Here is a 17,222-nt window from a genome sequence, read left to right as displayed (position 1 = left end):
AAGGGAGGAGACTGCAGATGACAGGACCCTGATTTACACGTGGCATGACATATGATGCTTGTAAACCACTGTAATTTCCACAAAGGGACTATAATAGGAGGGGAGAGAGGTAGTGGAGGAATGTGATTCCTAGGAGAGCCAGGCCATAGGATCATAGATCATTGGCTTGAAAGCTGGAAGGGACCTTAAAGACCATACGGACCAGGGTTTCTTAATCTGGAGTCTGACCTTATTTTTGAATATTTTGATAACTATAATTCAATAAACTGGCTTTCTTCATAAGCCTGTGTATTATATGCATTTAAATTCTACAATTTTGAAAATAACATTAATTGGGAAACCCCATTATCCTACAAGAATGAATCTGCCTGGTACTCACGTCTCATCAGTGCCCCCTGCCCCTCTGATTAACCCTGACTAGAGGGCAAGGCCATGGGCTCCTCTATTTAAGGAAGGGGCTCAGCAGTTTTTCTTCCCCTGCCCCTATGCCAGGCCCTTCCCCCCCTACCCCTTCAGCTTCTTTTTGTGCGCTGTCTTATCCCTTTAGATTGGAAGTTCCTTGAGGGCAGGGACCTTCTTTATTTTGTTTTTGTACCCCCAATACTCAGCATAGTCCCTGGCACATAATACAAAAAAAGAAAGTTAAGAACTCTTGATAGAGACCATTTCCTCATGAAGAAACAAGAGTTCAAGGAATTTTCCAAACACCACAATTATTAGGTATGAGCCAGAAATGCCGGACTAGGGAGGATACTGCTCTTACTCTTAGCATTTCCCCTTCTACAATGGCATATCTTGGTAAGGCCTAAATGGATTCTCCCTAGGCTTCATGTAGAACTGCCCTTCATTTCCATCCTCTTCAATTTCTTGGTGAGAAGCAAGAAGACAACTTTCAAATCAGCTCAGCGAAGCACAGAACCTCCAGTTGGAAGGGAGCTCAGTAGCCATCCGATCTAATACTACAACACTATGACAAGTGGTCAAGGCGACCAGAACACCCTGCTAAATAGCTATACAGCCTCTACGTGAAGGATTTCAATGAGTGGGAGTCTACCGCCTCCTAAGGCAGCCTGTTCCACTCCTGGATAGCTGTTAGGAGGGCACCCCTAACATCATGCCCCTTTGTGGGGCAGCTAGGTGGCACAGTGGAAAGAGCTCTGGCCTTGGAGTCAGGAGGATCTGAGTTCAAATCCGGCCTTAGACACATAGCACTTACTAGCTGTGTGACCCCAGGCAAGTCACTTAACCCTACTACTTAACAGAAACAACCCCCCCCAAACAAAATAAAAAAAAATGGAACCTTTGCCATCCAACTGCTCCTAGTTCTTCCCTATGGGCCCAAATGAATTCTTCCTTCATATAAGAGTCCTTCAAATACTTGAAGACAGCCATACTGTGTCCCTCTGAACCTTCTCTTTTCTAGATTAAACATCCTTCAACTAAACCTCATGTTGCATGGACGAAAGACCCTTCCTTCTCTTTGTTGCCCTCCTCTGGACAGTCTTCTTAAAATGTGAGACCCAAGTCTTAACTGAAGAGTCCAGATGGGTCAGTCTGACAGACTAGTGTGGAGTACAATAGATCTATCAACTTCTTGCACCTGGAAGCTAGGGCTCTCTTTGATTTAACCATTTACTAATTGCAACCATGTATAAAGCCCTATGGTAGATAAAAAAATTCCATTCCTGACCCTTCCATGATCATTTCAGATACAAATCGAGGCTTCCTTTCCTTGTTCCCAGACCAGGAAAAGGCCTTTTTTGGTCCCCAAGAGATGAAAGGGCACCAAAACATTGGGGAGAAAAAAGTCTCAGGAAAAGATGAGCACAGAACCACTATACCATGCCTTAAGGCAAGATAGGTTCCTTCCTACCTGGTGATCTTCATTCCCTCCAGATCAGACCTAGACAGATAGGTCAGGCAGCCTGAACCCCAGGCTCCAGAGGCAAGGTCCAGAGCTCTTTTCAAAGGTCTCCTCTGGCTGGGAAAATGGATGAAATAGGACTCTAAAAAATCTACCAAGTCAAGGGAATGGCAGGATCCCATTTCTAAGTCTGAAGCCAGGTAGCACAACACACAAGTCTTCTGGAGAAAACAGCAGCCTGTGTATACTATGCATATATCCCTTCTCTCCCACAAAGTTCCTTTCTCTCCCCAGGTGTTGGTAAGCTCCAGTGACGCTTGAGCCGAGAAGAGCAGCAATTTCATTCTATATTGTCTTAAGGTTTATAAATCCCCATCATGTCAGGCTGGGAATACAGGGTGAAACTGAGGCTCTAAGAGGTTCACTGACTTTCCCACCATCACAAGGTGTTAGAGCCAGCACTGGAGCTCAGGGCTCCTGGCTCAAAGTCCAACGTTCTTTCCACTGCCTTGTCCTGCCTCTCTCCCCAACACCATGCAGCCATGAGAAGGAAGGCAAGACCCCCCACCTCATCCACAGAAGCCCAAAGAAGTACACAGTATGGAGCAGCTGTTTCCTTTTTATTGCTTTTAAGTTAGACAGAGAATGTGGGGTTCAAGGAGGGTACAAGGAAGGAGAAATGAGAAGATAGAAGTGGGCTGAAGTGAAGTGACTCCTGGGGCTGCCGCAGACATCAGCAGCCTCCTGACAGCCAGGAAGGTGTTCTCTCCTCCCGAGAGGGCCCCTACTCTTTCCCACTGTAGTCTTCAGGGATCTGAGAAGCTGCAGCCTTCAGAAGATGCTCTATTTTGGTCAAACCGAGGCTTGAGAAGTTGTGGTGAAAAAGAGGACAGATAACAGGGCTATCCCTGACTGAAGAGAAGCCTATTTCTTCTCCCTTAATAAAGTTCTCACCACAGATCTATCCACAAACATACCAGGGCATCAGAGAATTCAAGGCCACAGGGCCAAGTAGTCAAGCAAAGTCTGGAATGAAGGACTTCCCCTTTCTTCTCTTCCTTCCTGTCAGGACTAATTCTTGCCACCACTTTCCTTTTTCTTGGCCTCCTTCTCCGGGGCCTTCAGCAGGGCCAGTTTCTTGGGCAAGCTGGTGCTGGCTTTCATCATGACCTCATGTTCAATCTTCTTTCGGATACCAACCTCCAGGTCCTGAGGTGGAATAAGCAGGATACTTAGGACGGCATTAACAATAAGGAGGATCACGAGAAATCAGCCTCTAACTTGCAAGTCCAACCTGCTTGCCCCCTTCCCACCGAAGATAAAGATATTGGCTTAAGCAGAGTAAACACACATTAAGGACCAAGAAAACGGGGTAACAGCAAGTGGCCTGTGCAGGAGGGTAAATTTTCTTAGTTTCCAGAAGCCCTCTGTCAGTTTAAATTGACAGCATAAATCTGTGCATCAAGGTTCCCTGTATTTATGTGGGGAGGTAGCAGAGGAGTGTATGAGAGTGTGTGAGAGAGTGTGAATGTGTGTGTGTGTGTGTGTGTGTGTCTGTAAGAGAATGATACTGGGCATTCCTGATCTCCGGAGAATGAGAACAGTCTATGCAGAGTATGTATATTTGGGGGTGGGGGGGGAGGTTGTGGGAGCAGGGTCAGCACTGAGATCTACCTGAAAAGTCTTGGAGAAAAGTAAGAAAGTGATGCTAAGCTCCAGAGATATAGGAGTAAAGTTAAAGGCATGGTCTAAAGGGAATGTGTGGTAGAAGGATGGTCAGCACTGGGACTGGAAGTAAATGTGTCAATGTGGGTCAGATGCTGGCTTCTAGAGGGGAGCAGGAAGACAGAGTGAACCTGTATAGAGGTGGCCAGCGCTGGAAGGTGCATTTTTGCAGCATGGGAAAGGAACTTGCCACCAGAGACACCTGTGGCCCTGAAGAAGGAAGCAATACTGGGAGAAGCTGGCACAAGCCTTGTGTGACAAGGGGCAGTCATAAGTGGAGAAAAGCCCAGGCACTCACCTTCTTTAGTTTCCGCTGCTGGATGACCCGGGCCTTTTTGGGGGCTATGATTCGCCCTGGGGAGGGGGGAACACAGAAGTGAGAAGAGGTCTGAGAAGGGGAGTGTGGGGGAGGGAGACCAGATGCATGGTAGCAAGGGAAAGGGGTAAGGGGAACAAGGGGCATGGAGTGAGGAGAGGTGGGGAGGGACAAGAGGGTGTGAGGGCATGGGAATGAGGGGGATCATGGGAAAGGAGGACAAGAGAGTGTGAAGGCACAAGAGCATGGACACAAGGGGTACAGGAGGGCAGAGGATGGGGGAAGGAGGCCAAGAGCTATGAGGGAACAAAAGGGAAGAGACGTGGGGACACAAGAGGGAGTGGGGACACGTCAGTGGATGTGGTCAGGAGTACCGTGGGAAAGTGGGGGGGGGGATGTTGAGGTCTGAGAGATTTTGACCCCTCAAAGACCAGAACATAGGACAGGACTGTCTGAAACGAATTCACAAACTCAAGCAATCTTTAAGTCAAGTTGCCAAAAGTTTACTTGTTAAGCTTTTCAGCAGGCAAGGATTCTTAAGGAACCTGCAACTTAACCAGAATGATGCTACAGCTTATATAGGAAAAGTAGTGGATTATGTGCCAAGTATGTTAATTAGGTGATAACATACAACTATGTCATTCAATATTGGAAACCGGGGAGGGAGTTCCTAAGGGGTGTATTTTCGGTCTGTTATGTCTGTGACAAGATAGCTTCAGCAGTTGATGTCTATAACTTGACCTCTGGACGATAACTGTGGAATCAGTGTGTGATAATTTTGTTGATACAAGATAGGACGAGGGAAATTCTATAGAGATCAGCTTGTTCTTGTAACAGGGAGAAATAGTGAGAGTCTGCCTCACTGGGCCCACTTCTAAGTTACTGCCAGAAATAGGTTCTTTAGGCACGAGGGAAACTGCCAAGTATAGTGTTTCTGAGGCCAGGGAGAAACTGGGGTCCAAGCACAAGCACCCTATCAGGGGCACAGGAGGAAGGCGAGAACGTGGGAAAGGCGCGCAGGAGGGAGAAGGGGAGGAGGGGAGGGGGCCCAGGGGGGATGTGGGGGCACTGCAGGGAGGAAGGGGAGGAGGTGGAGTGAGGAGGAAGGCACGGGGTTGTGGGGACACAGGAGGGAGGGGACGGAATCGGGGGGGACCCACGAGGTCGTGGGGGAACGGGGCACCGGGAGCCTCGGGCAAGCGCACGCATGCATGGCCAGGCTCTTCGCCCCGCTCCTCACCGCCTTTCTTCGGGCCCCGGCAGGCCGAAGAAGCGGTCGCCGCTGATGCCTTCTTGGCCGGCCTCCGGGCCTGAAACTTCTGCTTCCCCTGAACCATGTCTGAGCCGCCCTACCGCAGAAAAAGAACCCGGAAATCGCAAGGGCTGACGGGATACCATAGCGAGGCCGGCACGCGCAAGGGATGACGGGATACAGCGTACAGCGGGGCAGCACGCGCAAGGGCTGGTGGGATACAGCGGGGCTCCCGGTGCCTGATTTAAAGGGACAGTAGGCAGGGTGAGGGGCGGGGTTCAATGGGATTATAGGATCCTAGTTTTAGAGCGGGAAGGAAATTTACAGGTCGTCAAGTCCAACTCCACCATTTTACACAGGAGGAAGCAGGCCTATAGAGCTAAGATCACATCTAGCATTTGAACCCATTTGAATCCTGGGACTCCAAATCCAGCTGAAAAACTTGGGCATCCTCAGTTCAGCTCAGAAGGATTTCAAAAGTCGATTGTGAGGAGGGAGTCTGTTTCAGGGGTACAGGGGCGGCCACTGTAGAATGCAGGAGGAGAGTGGAGTTCTCCTCATGCTTTCTGCAAAAAGGAGGATTCTTTGGGTTTTATGATAAGAAAACATTTTAAATTTGGAAGAGGACAAAGAGGGGGAGCACAGTGCCTTGAGCTCCTGTCTGGACTTTCTTCATCATGCCCCCAGGCATAAGCAAACAATTCCACACACCACTCCCTTTACTTTGCAGGTCCTTTTTATGTGTTTGTTGCCTTAGACCATGAGAATCCAAACTCTTCAAAAGCAAGGTCTTTCTGCTTATATTTGTATTTCTAGTGCTTTGGCATATAGTAAGTGCTTAATAATGTTTGTTGATTTATTGATTTGCTGAGGACAAGGATAAAAATATAGTATCTGCCTTCAGGAAGCATACAGTCCAATAGGGAAAACAGGACATGTATGCCCACAAATATTCTACAAGATGGACTGGGATGGGGGAAACGAGAGGATCTAGACCAGGGGTGGGGAACCTTTAGCCTTGAGGCTATAGGTGGCCCTCTAGGTCCTCAAGTGCGGCCCTCTGGCTGAATCCAAATGTCATGGAACACATCCTCTTTATAGAAGGATTTGTTCTGTAAAACTTGGACTCAGTCCAGGCTGGGCTTTGAAAAATGGGAAGGATTTCAAAAGTCGACTGTGAGGAGGGAGTCTGTTTCAGGGGTACAGGGGCAGCCACTGGAGAATTCGGGAGGAGAGTGGAGACCAGATAGAAGTTCAGTTTAAATGGAGTATAGATTATGGGAAGAGTAGAGCGAAAAAGGCCAGGAAAGCATGCTGGAGTCAAATTGTGGAGGCCTGAGGAGTTTACATTTTTTTCTTATAGGAAATAGAAAGCCATTGAGGGTTTTTGAAGTAGGGAATCACAGTGGCCAGGCCTGTTCATTCAGAAGATTATTTTGTTGGCAGTATATAGTCAGTCAATAAATATTTATTAAGCACCTACTATATGCCAGGTAATGTGCTAAACTCTGAAGATACAAAAAGAGGAAAAAGACGGTGTTTGCTCTCAAGGAACTCACAATCAAATGGGAGAGACCACAAGCAAATTAATATGTACAAACAACTTATATGCGGGATAAATGAGAAATAATTAAGAGAGGGAAGAGAGGAAGGAATTTAGAAGGGTTGGGAAATGCTTTCTGTAGAAAATAGGATTTGGGTTGGGATTTGAAGGAACCCATGGAATCCAGTGGGAAGAGACGAGAAGGAAGAACATTCCAGTCATGGCAGAGGGCCAGAGAAAAAGCCTAGAGCCAAGAGATGGAGCATTCTGTTTAAAGAACAGCCAGGAGACCAGTGTCACCTGACCTAAGAGTATCTGGAGTAGGGAGTAAGACTTGAAAGGCTGGAGGGGCTAGGTCATGAAGGGCTTTGAACTTTGCACACAGAATGGATTGAGCTGGGAGCAAAGAAACCAGTTAGGAGGCTCTTTTATTAGTCCAGGTAAGAGGTGATGGGGCCTGAACTAGGGTATTGGTTGTGAGAGTGGAAGGGAGAAGCCAGTGCCAAGAGATGTAGAAATGTTGGGACAAGCCAGTGCCAAGAGATGTAGAAATGTTGGGACTTGACACCCAGTGGTATATAGGAAGAGCTAAGAGTCAAAGATGACTTTTTGTCCTCTGGGAAGTACTACACAAATGTAAACAACTATCATTAATAAAATGTTTATTGTAAAAAAGGTTCAGTAATAGGAGGTCATTTAGTTCAATAAACACTTATGAAGCAAGGCACTGAGCTTGGGGCAGACAGCATTTAAATAGATGGACACTGGGTTCAAAGAGCTTACAATCGAATTGGGAGGTGGAAGAAGGGAGACTTGGGATGTGAGGAGCTTGTGTCCAGTCAGGACGTCGTAGAGGTCAGGGCTGTCTGCAGTTCCTTGGGGGAGAAGACACCACGCTCTGTGATGATGCCACCAGTGATGAGCTCGTGAGGGGTGACGTCAAAGGCTGGGTTCCAAACTCCAATACCTAGAGAAATGGGAGCCTGGGTGAGTGGGTGTCCTGTCTGGACTCTTGGCTTCAAGGAGAAGTTATAACTCATGCCCCTATCTCCCTTGACCAGTACAAACTGACATTGGTACAGTGTTTTAAAAGTTTGCTGACATTTTCTCATTGGCTGCCTTTTCAGCCTCCTTTCCAAACAGGATGAAATCTCACCTCCTTCATGGAGAAGGAGCTATATATGGCTTATTCCCATCTCTCTTCTGTTCCCCTTCCTTCCTCGAGGTCTATTATAATTATAATTACAACTTCCATTTCTAAAGCATTTTAAAGTTTATCAAATACCTTTCTTAGAAAACTGTGATCTAGATAATGTGGTGTTGTTATTATTCAGTCATTTCTGACTCTTCTTGACTCCATTTGGGGTTTTCTTGGCAAAGATACTGGAGTAGTTTGCCATTTCCTTCTCCATCTCATTTTCCAGATGAGGAAACTGAGGCGAACAGGGTCAAGTGACGTGCCCAGAGCCACACAGCAAGTACCACGACTATAAAATCACGATAATTATACCTATCTACTTTGCAGAACTGTTATGGGGGAGCAAATGTTTACAAAACATTTGTGAAGCACTTAGAACAGTGCCTGGCACATAGTAGGTGCACTATAAAGGATTCTTCCCTTCCTGTCTCCTCCCCTCCTTCTCTAGCTCTATTGGTATCATAACTACAATTTCCATTTATTTTTATTTTATTTATTTTTAGGCAATTGGGGTTAAGTGACTTGCCCAGGGTCACACAGCTAGTAAGTGTCAAGTATTTGGTCTGAGGCTGGATTTGAACTCAGGTCCTCCTGACTTCAGGGCCGCTCTATCCACTGTGCCACCTAGCTGCCCCCTACAATTTCCATTTCTAAAGCACTTTAAAGTTTATCAGATATTTTTCTTAGAATCCCATGATCTAGGTAATATGAGTAGCATTAGTCTCATTTATAACTGAGGAAACTGAAGCACAAAGCAAGCAGTACTAGAGCTATAACTCCAGCCTCGGTCTCTTGACTCCAGGAGTGGTACTCTCCTTACCTACATATGATTTGTATTCTGGACTCGCCTACACTCTTTTCATTTGTGTCTGTTTGGAAGTTGCTTTGAAGTGTTTCTAAACCTTTGTTCCCCCAGCGGTGGGGAACCTGCAGCCTCTGGGCCACATGTGACCCTCTAGGTCCTCAAGTGTGGCCCTTTGACTGAATCCAAACTTCACAGAACAAATCCCCTTAATAAAAGAACCGTACCCAAGGACCTACAAGGCCACATGTGGCCTTGAGGCTGCAGGTTCCTCAGCCTTGATCTAGATCAAGGATGTGGAGGGATTTCAGGAGGTCCTGGGGGGAAAAAAAAATCACATTTTTATTTTCATTGATCTCTAGCTGAAATTTAGAATTTCCTTCGATTAAGAATTAAAAAAAAAATTCTTCTGGGAAAGGGTTCCTAGGCTTTGGCAGACTGACTGCCAAAAGGGGCCTGTGACAGAGAAGAGGTTAAGAACATGACATAGGTCCTAGATGTCTGTATATGTGAGGTATGCATGCATTCATGTACATATGTATGCATGCATGCATGCACACATGCATGTGAGCTCCTTAAGGCAGGGAAGGCAATATTTGATGTCTTCTGAGACAGTGTCGTGTAGTAGGGTGTTTGTTTGTTTGGCTTTTTCATCCCCAGTGTTTAGCACAGTGCCTGGCCCACACATTAATACATGCTGGCTGACTGACTAGTGAGAAGAATTTGGACTAGGATTCAGTGGACCCGAATTTGAATCCCAGCTCTGATGCTCATTAGTTGTGATGGAAGTGCTTTATAAACCTTCAAATGCTGTAGAAATGGAAGGCATTATTATTATTCTATTTTTGCTGCCCCTTCCCCAAACTGGACCTAGGATGGGCTCTGCCCCTGCTCTACTGGATTCAACTGAAAAGACATTTAAATGCCTCACTGTATGAGGTGCTTATGATACAAAGACAAAAATGAAATGGCCCCTGCCTTCAAAGAGTTTACATTCTATTCACCTGCATATCTTGTTGATTAAATGACTTCCTATTTCCTTCTACCACCCCTTGCAGTAGGGGGTAAGCCAGGGGTGGGGAACCTGCAGCCTCGAGGCCACATGTAGCCCCCTAGGTCCTCAAGTTTGGATTAAGTCAAAGGGCCACACTTGAGGACCTAGACAGCCACAGGTGGCCTTGAGGCTGCAGGTTCCCCACCCTTGGGGTAGGTTATGAGGCAATAGGAAAGGGGGCAGATATGGTTTCCTAAATCCCAGGAGATAAAACAGCCCCACAGATTCCACCCCCAAGATCTAGTAGAATGGTGCCATTCTCTCCCTGCCACCTGTCCCCAAAGAGAGACATGGAGTTCAGAAAACAGACAGGAATAAGGCCTTCTGGCCCTATCCAGTGCTGTGACTGACTGACCTGGGGCAGCAATCCTGGTTCCACAGATGCTGGTCAGCTCCTGGCCTGGCCGCTCCTCGATGACAATGTCCTGACCTGTCTTCAAGCTGAGATCACACGAGGAAACAGGGGCAGCCACGTAGAAAGGGATCCCGTGGTGTCTGGCAACGATGGCCAGCTGGTACGTCCCTACTTTGTTGGCGGTGTCACCATTGGCCACCACCCGGTCCGCTCCCACGATGACCGCTACTGGGAGAAAGGGAAGGACCTGTTAGCTGTCTGATCCCAGACAAGTCTCATTGCCTCTGAGGTCCAGGTTCTTTGTCTATTAAATAAATGAGGGTGATGATGATCACATTGCCCGCCTTATGTGGCTGTTTCGAGGCAAGCAGTATATAAACTTTGAAGAACCACAGAAATATGTGCCATTGTTATTATTATTATTTTTACAAAAAGCTAAGGGGTGGAAGATTGGCAAGAAAGTCTCTAGAGTGTTGGGTAGCTCTGCTGGGGAGGATTTATAGAAGTGATGGACAAGATTGGATGGACAAGACATAGATGGGTTATGAGCTGCCCAAGTACAGGGGGGAGGAGACTGTGGATCTAACTGAAGTATTGAGGGTCACATGACAAGGAAAGGGAGAAGAAAGATCAGAAATTACAGGGGCATGGGGAAGGGGAACCATGGCATCCATGGGGGTAATAGGGATGGAGACTCGGTCACTAGGGCAGTAGTGCAAAGATCACTGGAACTGAAGTCAGAAAACTTGGGTTCAAATCTTGGCTCTGCCAATTAAATCTCGTGGAAATCCTTCTCCTTTTCTGAGTCTCAGTTTACTTATCTGTAAAATGCGAGGGTTATACTTTGTCTTTCAGGACCCTTACAGCTCTTATGAACTAGTACCTCCAAAGAGAGGCCAGGAGGCAAAGGATTCTACAGTTTCCCCAGCCTCATGCCACCAGAGAGAATGAATGTTCCTTCTGATCACAGCCCACCCATGAACGCCCAGTCAGACCACTGATGTCCCACTGACCTCCCACCTCCTTGTGGGCCATGGCAGCAGCTACCATGCTGTCAGTGATGAGGGTGGCGGGGATCTTCTCATAGACCAGCTCGTAGGCTGTCAGCCGCGCACCCTGGTTGTAGGGCCGGGTCTCCGTACAGAACACGTGCTTCAGGCGGCCCAGGGCCTGCAGAGATCTGATCACACCTGTGGATAGTCCACATTCCCCCCACCCCAAAAGCAGAAGAAACAATAAGAAGCCATATGTGGGGGAGGGAAGAGTAGAGGCCCCATGGTGTGATAGAAAGAAGCAGGGCAATCAGGGAAGGCTTCACAGAAGAGGTGGCAGCTTGAGGAGGACCAGGGTTATGAAAGGTAGAGAGGGGAGGGAAGAAGTATATTCAGGTATAAGGGTACAGCCCGTGCAAATACATGTAGGTGGGAGGTGGCATGTCCCATTTTAAAGAGACTTGGAGGTCCTCTAAGGCCCCTTCCAGCTCTCAATTCCATAATCCCATAACCTGTCCTTTTCCCCCCACTCACCCAGGGCTGTTCCATAGCCTGCAGTGGCTAATGAGCCAGTGTTGCAATGGGTCAGCACAGTCACCTGGCCACCCCCTGGTGCCACACGCTCCAGAAGGTGCTGGGCCCCATGGTCCCCAATGCTCCGGTTGTCCCTGATGTCTTTCTCCAGCATGTGTTCAGCCCAGCAGATCAACCTGGAGAGGGTGCAGGGGTGGGCAGCTGGTGAGCTGAAGACCTGTCACTTGCCACCTCCACCCTGCACACCTAAGAGGTTTACCCAGGGCGTGTCTGCTCCTGGCTGTTTCATCCCCAGGTCCACAAACAGGTGCCTGAGCTCAGATGTTGGTCCTGAAAGAAGTAGCTGTATAACCTTGGCCAAGTCACAGTAAGCATGCTTCAGTTTTCTGTCTACAAAATGAGGATCACAATACCTGTAGTGCTAATCCCCTGTTTGTTCTGAGGCAAGAAATTCCCTCAACCTATGCAGAGAAGCATCTCCTCCAGAATTTGTAGTGTCACAGAGCTACCTTGAGCATTGAGATGTGACTTGTCCAGGGTCATGCAGCCAGGATGTGTCAAGAGGCAGGTGAGACTTAAAACTTGGGGTTCCCTGGCTCTTTCTCCACCTTGCCATGTTGTTAGAAGGTGTATCAAACATCGGTTATTATTGTTGAGATGTTTTAAGTCAGGTCTCAATCTTCACGACCCCATTTGGGGTTTTCTTGGCAAATATACTGGGGTGGTTTGCCATTTCCTTTTCCAGCTCGTTTTCCAGATGAGGAAACTGAGGCAAACAAGGTTAAGGGACTTGCCCAGGGTCACATAGATAGTATCTGAGGTTGGATTTGAATTCAGGAAGATGAGTTTTCCTGACTGCAGGACTGGCACTCTATCCACTGTGCTGCCAGTCTGCTCAGGATGAACTGAATTAAAATTCAGCCTCAGACACTAGCTGTATGACCTTTGGTGAGTCACTTAACTTCTGTCTGCCTCAGTTTTCTCACTTGCAAAAAGGTGAAAATAATAGCACCTACCTCCCAAAGCTATTGTGAGGATAAAATGAAATAAAATAATAACAAATAAATAATAATAAAATAAAATGAAATAGCACAGGTGTTATCCAAGTGTTAGCTAGTGTTATTCTTACTGGTAAGGAGAGTATCAGGAAATTCTGGTTAACAGAGTATCGGGAAATTCCTTTATCCCATTAGTACACTTGTGTGAGTGCTCAATATTTTTTCTATTACATGAAGTGGAAAGAGAACAGAATTCAGAGTAAAGGGGTCTGGGTTGGAATCAATCACTATTTGTATGACCTTGGGAAAGTCATCACCACCCCTTCCCCTCTCTAAGTTTCAGGTTCCTTATCTAAAAGATGAGGTTGGCCAGGGTGACCTCTGTATCCCTTCTTGTCCTAAATCCTACGAATTCCCCAGCTGACTGGCTCTTTTTGCCCTCCGAGTTAATGAAATGAGAAAAGTTTCCCAAAGGAGCTACAAATTGACCACTCAGTGCCTGCATGGTCTCCACTCTTGGGCCGTGATTCATACCGCTGGGTGGCCCCAGAACCATGAGAGCTTGGGGAAGGAGGACAGCTCTCTTCTTACCTCTCTCTAACCGCACCCTCTGTGGCCCCTTCTAGTCCAGCCTCCTGGGTGGCTACCTCAGACATCTCCTGGGCAGCCCGAGCCATGTTGACAGCAGTCGGCCTGGCTGTCACCAGGTAGTTTAGTGAGTTCTGCACGAAGGTCACTAGGGCCTCAAGCCCAGGTCCCCCTGCACCAGCATGCAGCTCCACAGCCAAGCTCAGGCAGCCCACTATGGCGATGGCTGGAGCTCCCCGTACCTGCGACCAGGAAGAGAGTGTAAATCAAGTGACTTGGTCCCTGATTCCCCACGGCTGACAGAGAGGTGAAACCTGGCCCGCTAGGGCTCAGGATAGGGTACATATAGCCCTCAGTTCTAGCCTACTCCGAGCTAGAACCCAAACCGTAGCTCAGTTTTCCTGTCCTAGGTCCCGAACTGTCTTTTGCTTCTTTTTGTATCCCCAGCACTTAGCACAAGTGCCTGGCATACAGTAGCTGCTTAATAAATGTTTATTGAGTGTACGGACCCTGAAGAGAAGGGCTTACAGACTCAGTCACAGGCTGTCAGAACAGGAAAGATTGTTTAGTTCAAATGCCTCATTTTCCAGAGAAGGAAACTTTGGACTGGGGAAAGGAAGAGACTTTCCCGAGGTCAAACAATTATTAAGTAGCAGAGGAGGATTTGAATCTAGATACTCCAGAACCAAATCCAAAGTTCTTTTCACTCTGTCATGTTGCTGGATCTCAGGCTAAGGGATAGGTGTTCTAATCTTTGCTTTATCCCAGCTATGCTGGGCACCCAAATTATGCTTCTGTTTCCCATGCTGATCTACTATGGCTATATAGTTGTGAGTGTAAGAGATGGGACAGACCTTAGAACAGAGAGTATTAGGGGCTGAGAGGGGGGCTTAAATCACAGGATTCAGAACTAGAAGGGCCCTTAGGACACAGGACGTCAGGGCTGGGAAGGCCCTTAGAACACAGGACGTCGGGGATGGGAGTGGCCGCAGGACACTGAAGACCCGAGCCTGGGGGTCCTTTATGGATCCTCCAGGTACACTTTTCCTCTGCCCCTACCACCCCAACCCAGGGCTCACTCTTTCACTCCAGACTCGCAGCTGACTTCACGCTCGGTTCTCCAGACCCTCCGCCCCCTTCCCTCCGCCCACCTTCATGGCCCTGATGGCCTCCCAGGCCTGGCATACGGAGGTCACAGCCTCATAATGGCTCTGTTGGGGCAGCAGCAGCTGGTCCAGGATGTGCAGGGAACCCCGGTGATATCGGATCGCCTCCAGGCTCATGGCAGGCAAAGAAAGGAGCCAGGGAACTATTTCCAGGAGCCAGCCAGGCCAGCGGGAGCCAGAGAACTACAGTGTCCGTCCCCACGTGGGTCCTGGCTTCCTCGCCGCCCTAAAGCGAGTCATTCTTAGGGGGCGGGGCCTGACGGGAGAAAGGTGGGGCAGACACTAAGCTAGTTAGAAAGCGCGAAGGGGAAAGTGATAATACCGTACTACCCGGGTATGTAAAAGCTGGCTGATTGACGGACTGATGGACTAATGGACCTAATGGATTGCATGGGATTCCTTCCCCGCCCCCCTTCTCACTCCAGGTTACTTTGTGTAGACTTTGTGTCTACCGTCTACATATTTAAGTACGAATGGTCTCCTTTCCCTAAGAATGTAGTAAGCTCCCGTAGGGTAGGTAGTTCCCCTCTTATCGCAGCGTTCCTAGCCCTCGGCACAGTCCCTTAGGTACTTAGTATTTGCTTAACTCATGGGAAAGTCGGAATAACTACCTTCTCAGGGCCTGGGGTTGTTAGGATACGGCTTCCAAGCAGGATCACCTCACTAAGTGGCTACATGGCCTTCGGCCAGCCAGGGGCAATTTGGATTTGAAGTCAGTGGGCCTGGGTTTCTATGGGGTACATACTACCTAAAAAGGTAATGGCTTGGGCAAATTATTTCCCCAATCTTCCATTACTCAGGTGTAGATTGAGAGGGCTGGAGATAGTATCCCCTGTAGTTCATTCCAGCTCTAAATCCTATAACCAGATACACTTTGAGTTCTTTTCTGGCTCTAAAACGATGATTCTGTCATCTATTAAACCTTGTGGTTAAAGCACTGGATTTGGTGTTAGAAAGCCTGGATCTGAATTCTATTGCTCCCATGGACTTTCCCGTCTTGGACCACAATACAGTAACATAAATGAAAAGAACAAAGAAATGAAACCGAATGGTGAAGTAACATCTTCCTCCTTTGGAAAGAGCAGTGACTATGGGACTGAAATGTACACACTCTAACTTGGTCATTCGGTTTCATTTTGTCTAAATATTTTTGTTACAGGGGAGGGTGATCATTCTAGGAAATGACATGTCAAAACAAAAGGCAACATAAAAACATTTCTCAAAAAAAACAGGGAAAAATTATATGTATGTATATAGATAGGCAGGTAGAGGGCACAGGGTGAGTTGAAGATTAAGGGGTCATATCTGGAGAATAAAATTAAGGGATGAGAGAAGATTATACTAGGAGAAGAAGAAAGGGAGAGGTAGAACAGGGTAAATTATTTCAAAAAAAAACAAACAAACCAGAAAAGAAAAGGCTCTTACAGTGGAGGGGAAACGGGGGAAGGTGAGAGGGAATGAGTGAATCTTATTCTCATAGGATTTGGTTTAAGGAGGGAATAACATACACATTCAATTGGGCATGGAAATCTGTCTTACCCTACAGGAAAATGGGGGAAGGGGACAAGAGAGCAGGGGGATGATAGAGAGGAGGGCAGATTGGGAAAAGGGGTAATCAGAAGCAAATACTTCTTTCACAACATGTCTACTATGGAAGCGTTTTGCATAACTGCACACGTATAACCTATATTGAGTTGCTTGCCTCTTCAATGAGGGTGGGTGGGGAGGGAGGAAGGGAGAAAATTTGGAACCCAGTTTTAAAAACACATGTTTAAAAAAAGTTTTCAATGCAACTGGGAAATAAGAAATACAGGAAATAGGGTACAGAAGTCTATCTTGCCCGACAGAAAAATAGAAGAGGAAGGGGATAAGAGAAGGGGGGGGGGAGGTAGAAGATAGGGCAGACTAGGGGAAGGGGTATTCAGAATGCATGCCATCTTGGGGTGGGGGGGAGGGCGAGATGGGGTGAAAATTGGGAACTCAAAATCTTGTGGAAGTAAATGTTGAAAACTAAAAATAAATTTATATTTAAAAAATTATATTTTAAAAAAATGAGATGTGCCTAGGTGATCTTTAAGGGCTCTTGCAACTCTAATAAATCTAGGACTCTGTGCTAATTTTACAGCTCACACGTCCTAAACCCAGTACATCCTTCTCAGTCAAGACACCATAGGTTAGGGAGTAGCTCCCCCTACAATCCCTCTTCCATTTCCTTTCAAGCCTCTAAACCTAGGAGTGCAGGACCTAACAAAGGAAGGGTCTGAGGAGCCTCTCAGGCAATTGCAGTAGCCCTCCTCTTTTAAAAGGCTTAAATTCAGGAATTCAATCTTCAAACCCCTCAGGGTGCCACAATGTGAGCCAATAGCTCACCTTTCGGCTTTCCCAGGTGTAGGGCTGGGGGCTGCCAGGATTCAGGTAGAGCTCACAGGTTCTCTGTTTCCCAATCTGCTCGAGCCCCCCCCCCCCCCCGACAATGGGGGTAGGAGGAGGGAAAGGGGGTAATAACTCCTTAGCAGCCACTTCTGGGACAGCTTTGTTTGGACTTTAGTGTTTGAACAGTTTTCAAGGAAACAAACCACGAATGCATTTTTGTTCCATCTGTGTCTAGAGAGCTAAGAGGTCAAGGAGGAGTTGGCCTGTGTAGGCAATATAGTGTAATAAAAAGAACACTGGACCTGGAGTCGGAGGGCTTGGGTTACTTAATCTGCCTGAGTCTCTGTTTCCTCATCTGTCAAATGGGGATAATATTTAAACTACCTATTTTACAGTTGTCAGGAGAGTATAAGCCTCTGTAAGCCTTAAAGTGCTGTATGTGTGAAATACTATATTTCATAT

The 17,222-nt window shown here is 47.2% G+C and overlaps 2 protein-coding genes across 5 annotated transcripts; both read right to left on the bottom strand.

Moving 5' to 3' along the window:
* Positions 1–2,465: 2,465 nt before the first annotated feature.
* CUNH19orf53 (chromosome unknown C19orf53 homolog) lies at positions 2,466–5,294 on the bottom strand. 2 transcript variants are annotated; one of them, XM_020995386.2, is made up of 3 exons: positions 5,146–5,294; positions 3,888–3,943; positions 2,466–3,073 (listed from the first exon to the last, which is right to left on the bottom strand). In XM_020995386.2, exons 1-3 carry the CDS (start codon positions 5,240–5,242, stop codon positions 2,936–2,938), a joined length of 291 nt encoding a protein of 96 aa, XP_020851045.1. In that variant the 5' UTR covers positions 5,243–5,294; the 3' UTR covers positions 2,466–2,935. The 2 variants fall into 2 exon arrangements, with proteins under 2 accessions (XP_020851045.1, XP_020851046.1); XM_020995387.2 differs by having other exon boundaries at positions 5,066–5,157.
* Positions 5,295–7,345: 2,051 nt separating this feature from the next.
* Positions 7,346–16,232, bottom strand: MRI1 (methylthioribose-1-phosphate isomerase 1). 3 transcript variants are annotated; one of them, XM_020995329.2, is made up of 6 exons: positions 14,373–16,232; positions 13,225–13,463; positions 11,636–11,811; positions 11,123–11,299; positions 10,110–10,337; positions 7,346–7,667 (listed from the first exon to the last, which is right to left on the bottom strand). In XM_020995329.2, exons 1-6 carry the CDS (start codon positions 14,502–14,504, stop codon positions 7,540–7,542), a joined length of 1,080 nt encoding a protein of 359 aa, XP_020850988.1. In that variant the 5' UTR covers positions 14,505–16,232; the 3' UTR covers positions 7,346–7,539. The 3 variants fall into 3 exon arrangements, with proteins under 3 accessions (XP_020850988.1, XP_020850989.1, XP_020850990.1); XM_020995330.2 differs by having other exon boundaries at positions 10,110–10,334; positions 14,373–16,228; XM_020995331.2 differs by lacking the exon at positions 11,123–11,299 and having other exon boundaries at positions 10,110–10,334; positions 14,373–16,229.
* Between the last annotated feature and the right edge of the window lie 990 nt (positions 16,233–17,222).

This window comes from Phascolarctos cinereus, unplaced genomic scaffold, assembly GCF_003287225.1.
Source record: "Phascolarctos cinereus isolate Bilbo 61053 unplaced genomic scaffold, phaCin_HiC Scaffold_4;HRSCAF=312, whole genome shotgun sequence".
Classification (NCBI taxonomy): Eukaryota; Metazoa; Chordata; class Mammalia; order Diprotodontia; family Phascolarctidae; genus Phascolarctos; species Phascolarctos cinereus.
This window is presented reverse-complemented; position numbering and strand designations above follow the sequence as displayed.

Coding starts and splice junctions, on each gene's coding strand:
- CUNH19orf53 (XM_020995386.2), bottom strand. CDS start 5,242: ATGGTTCAGGGGAAGCAGAAGTTTCAGGCCCGGAGGCCGGCCAAGAAG. Junction 3,944..5,145: donor CCGGGGCCCGAAGAAAGGCG/GTGAGGAGCGGG, acceptor CCCCCTCCCCAG/GGCGAATCATAGCCCCCAAA. Junction 3,074..3,887: donor AGCAGCGGAAACTAAAGAAG/GTGAGTGCCTGG, acceptor ATTCCACCTCAG/GACCTGGAGGTTGGTATCCG.
- MRI1 (XM_020995329.2), bottom strand. CDS start 14,504: ATGAGCCTGGAGGCGATCCGATATCACCGGGGTTCCCTGCACATCCTG. Junction 13,464..14,372: donor AGGCCATCAGGGCCATGAAG/GTGGGCGGAGGG, acceptor TCCTGGTCGCAG/GTACGGGGAGCTCCAGCCAT. Junction 11,812..13,224: donor GAGGGTGCGGTTAGAGAGAG/GTAAGAAGAGAG, acceptor CACCCTCTCCAG/GTTGATCTGCTGGGCTGAAC.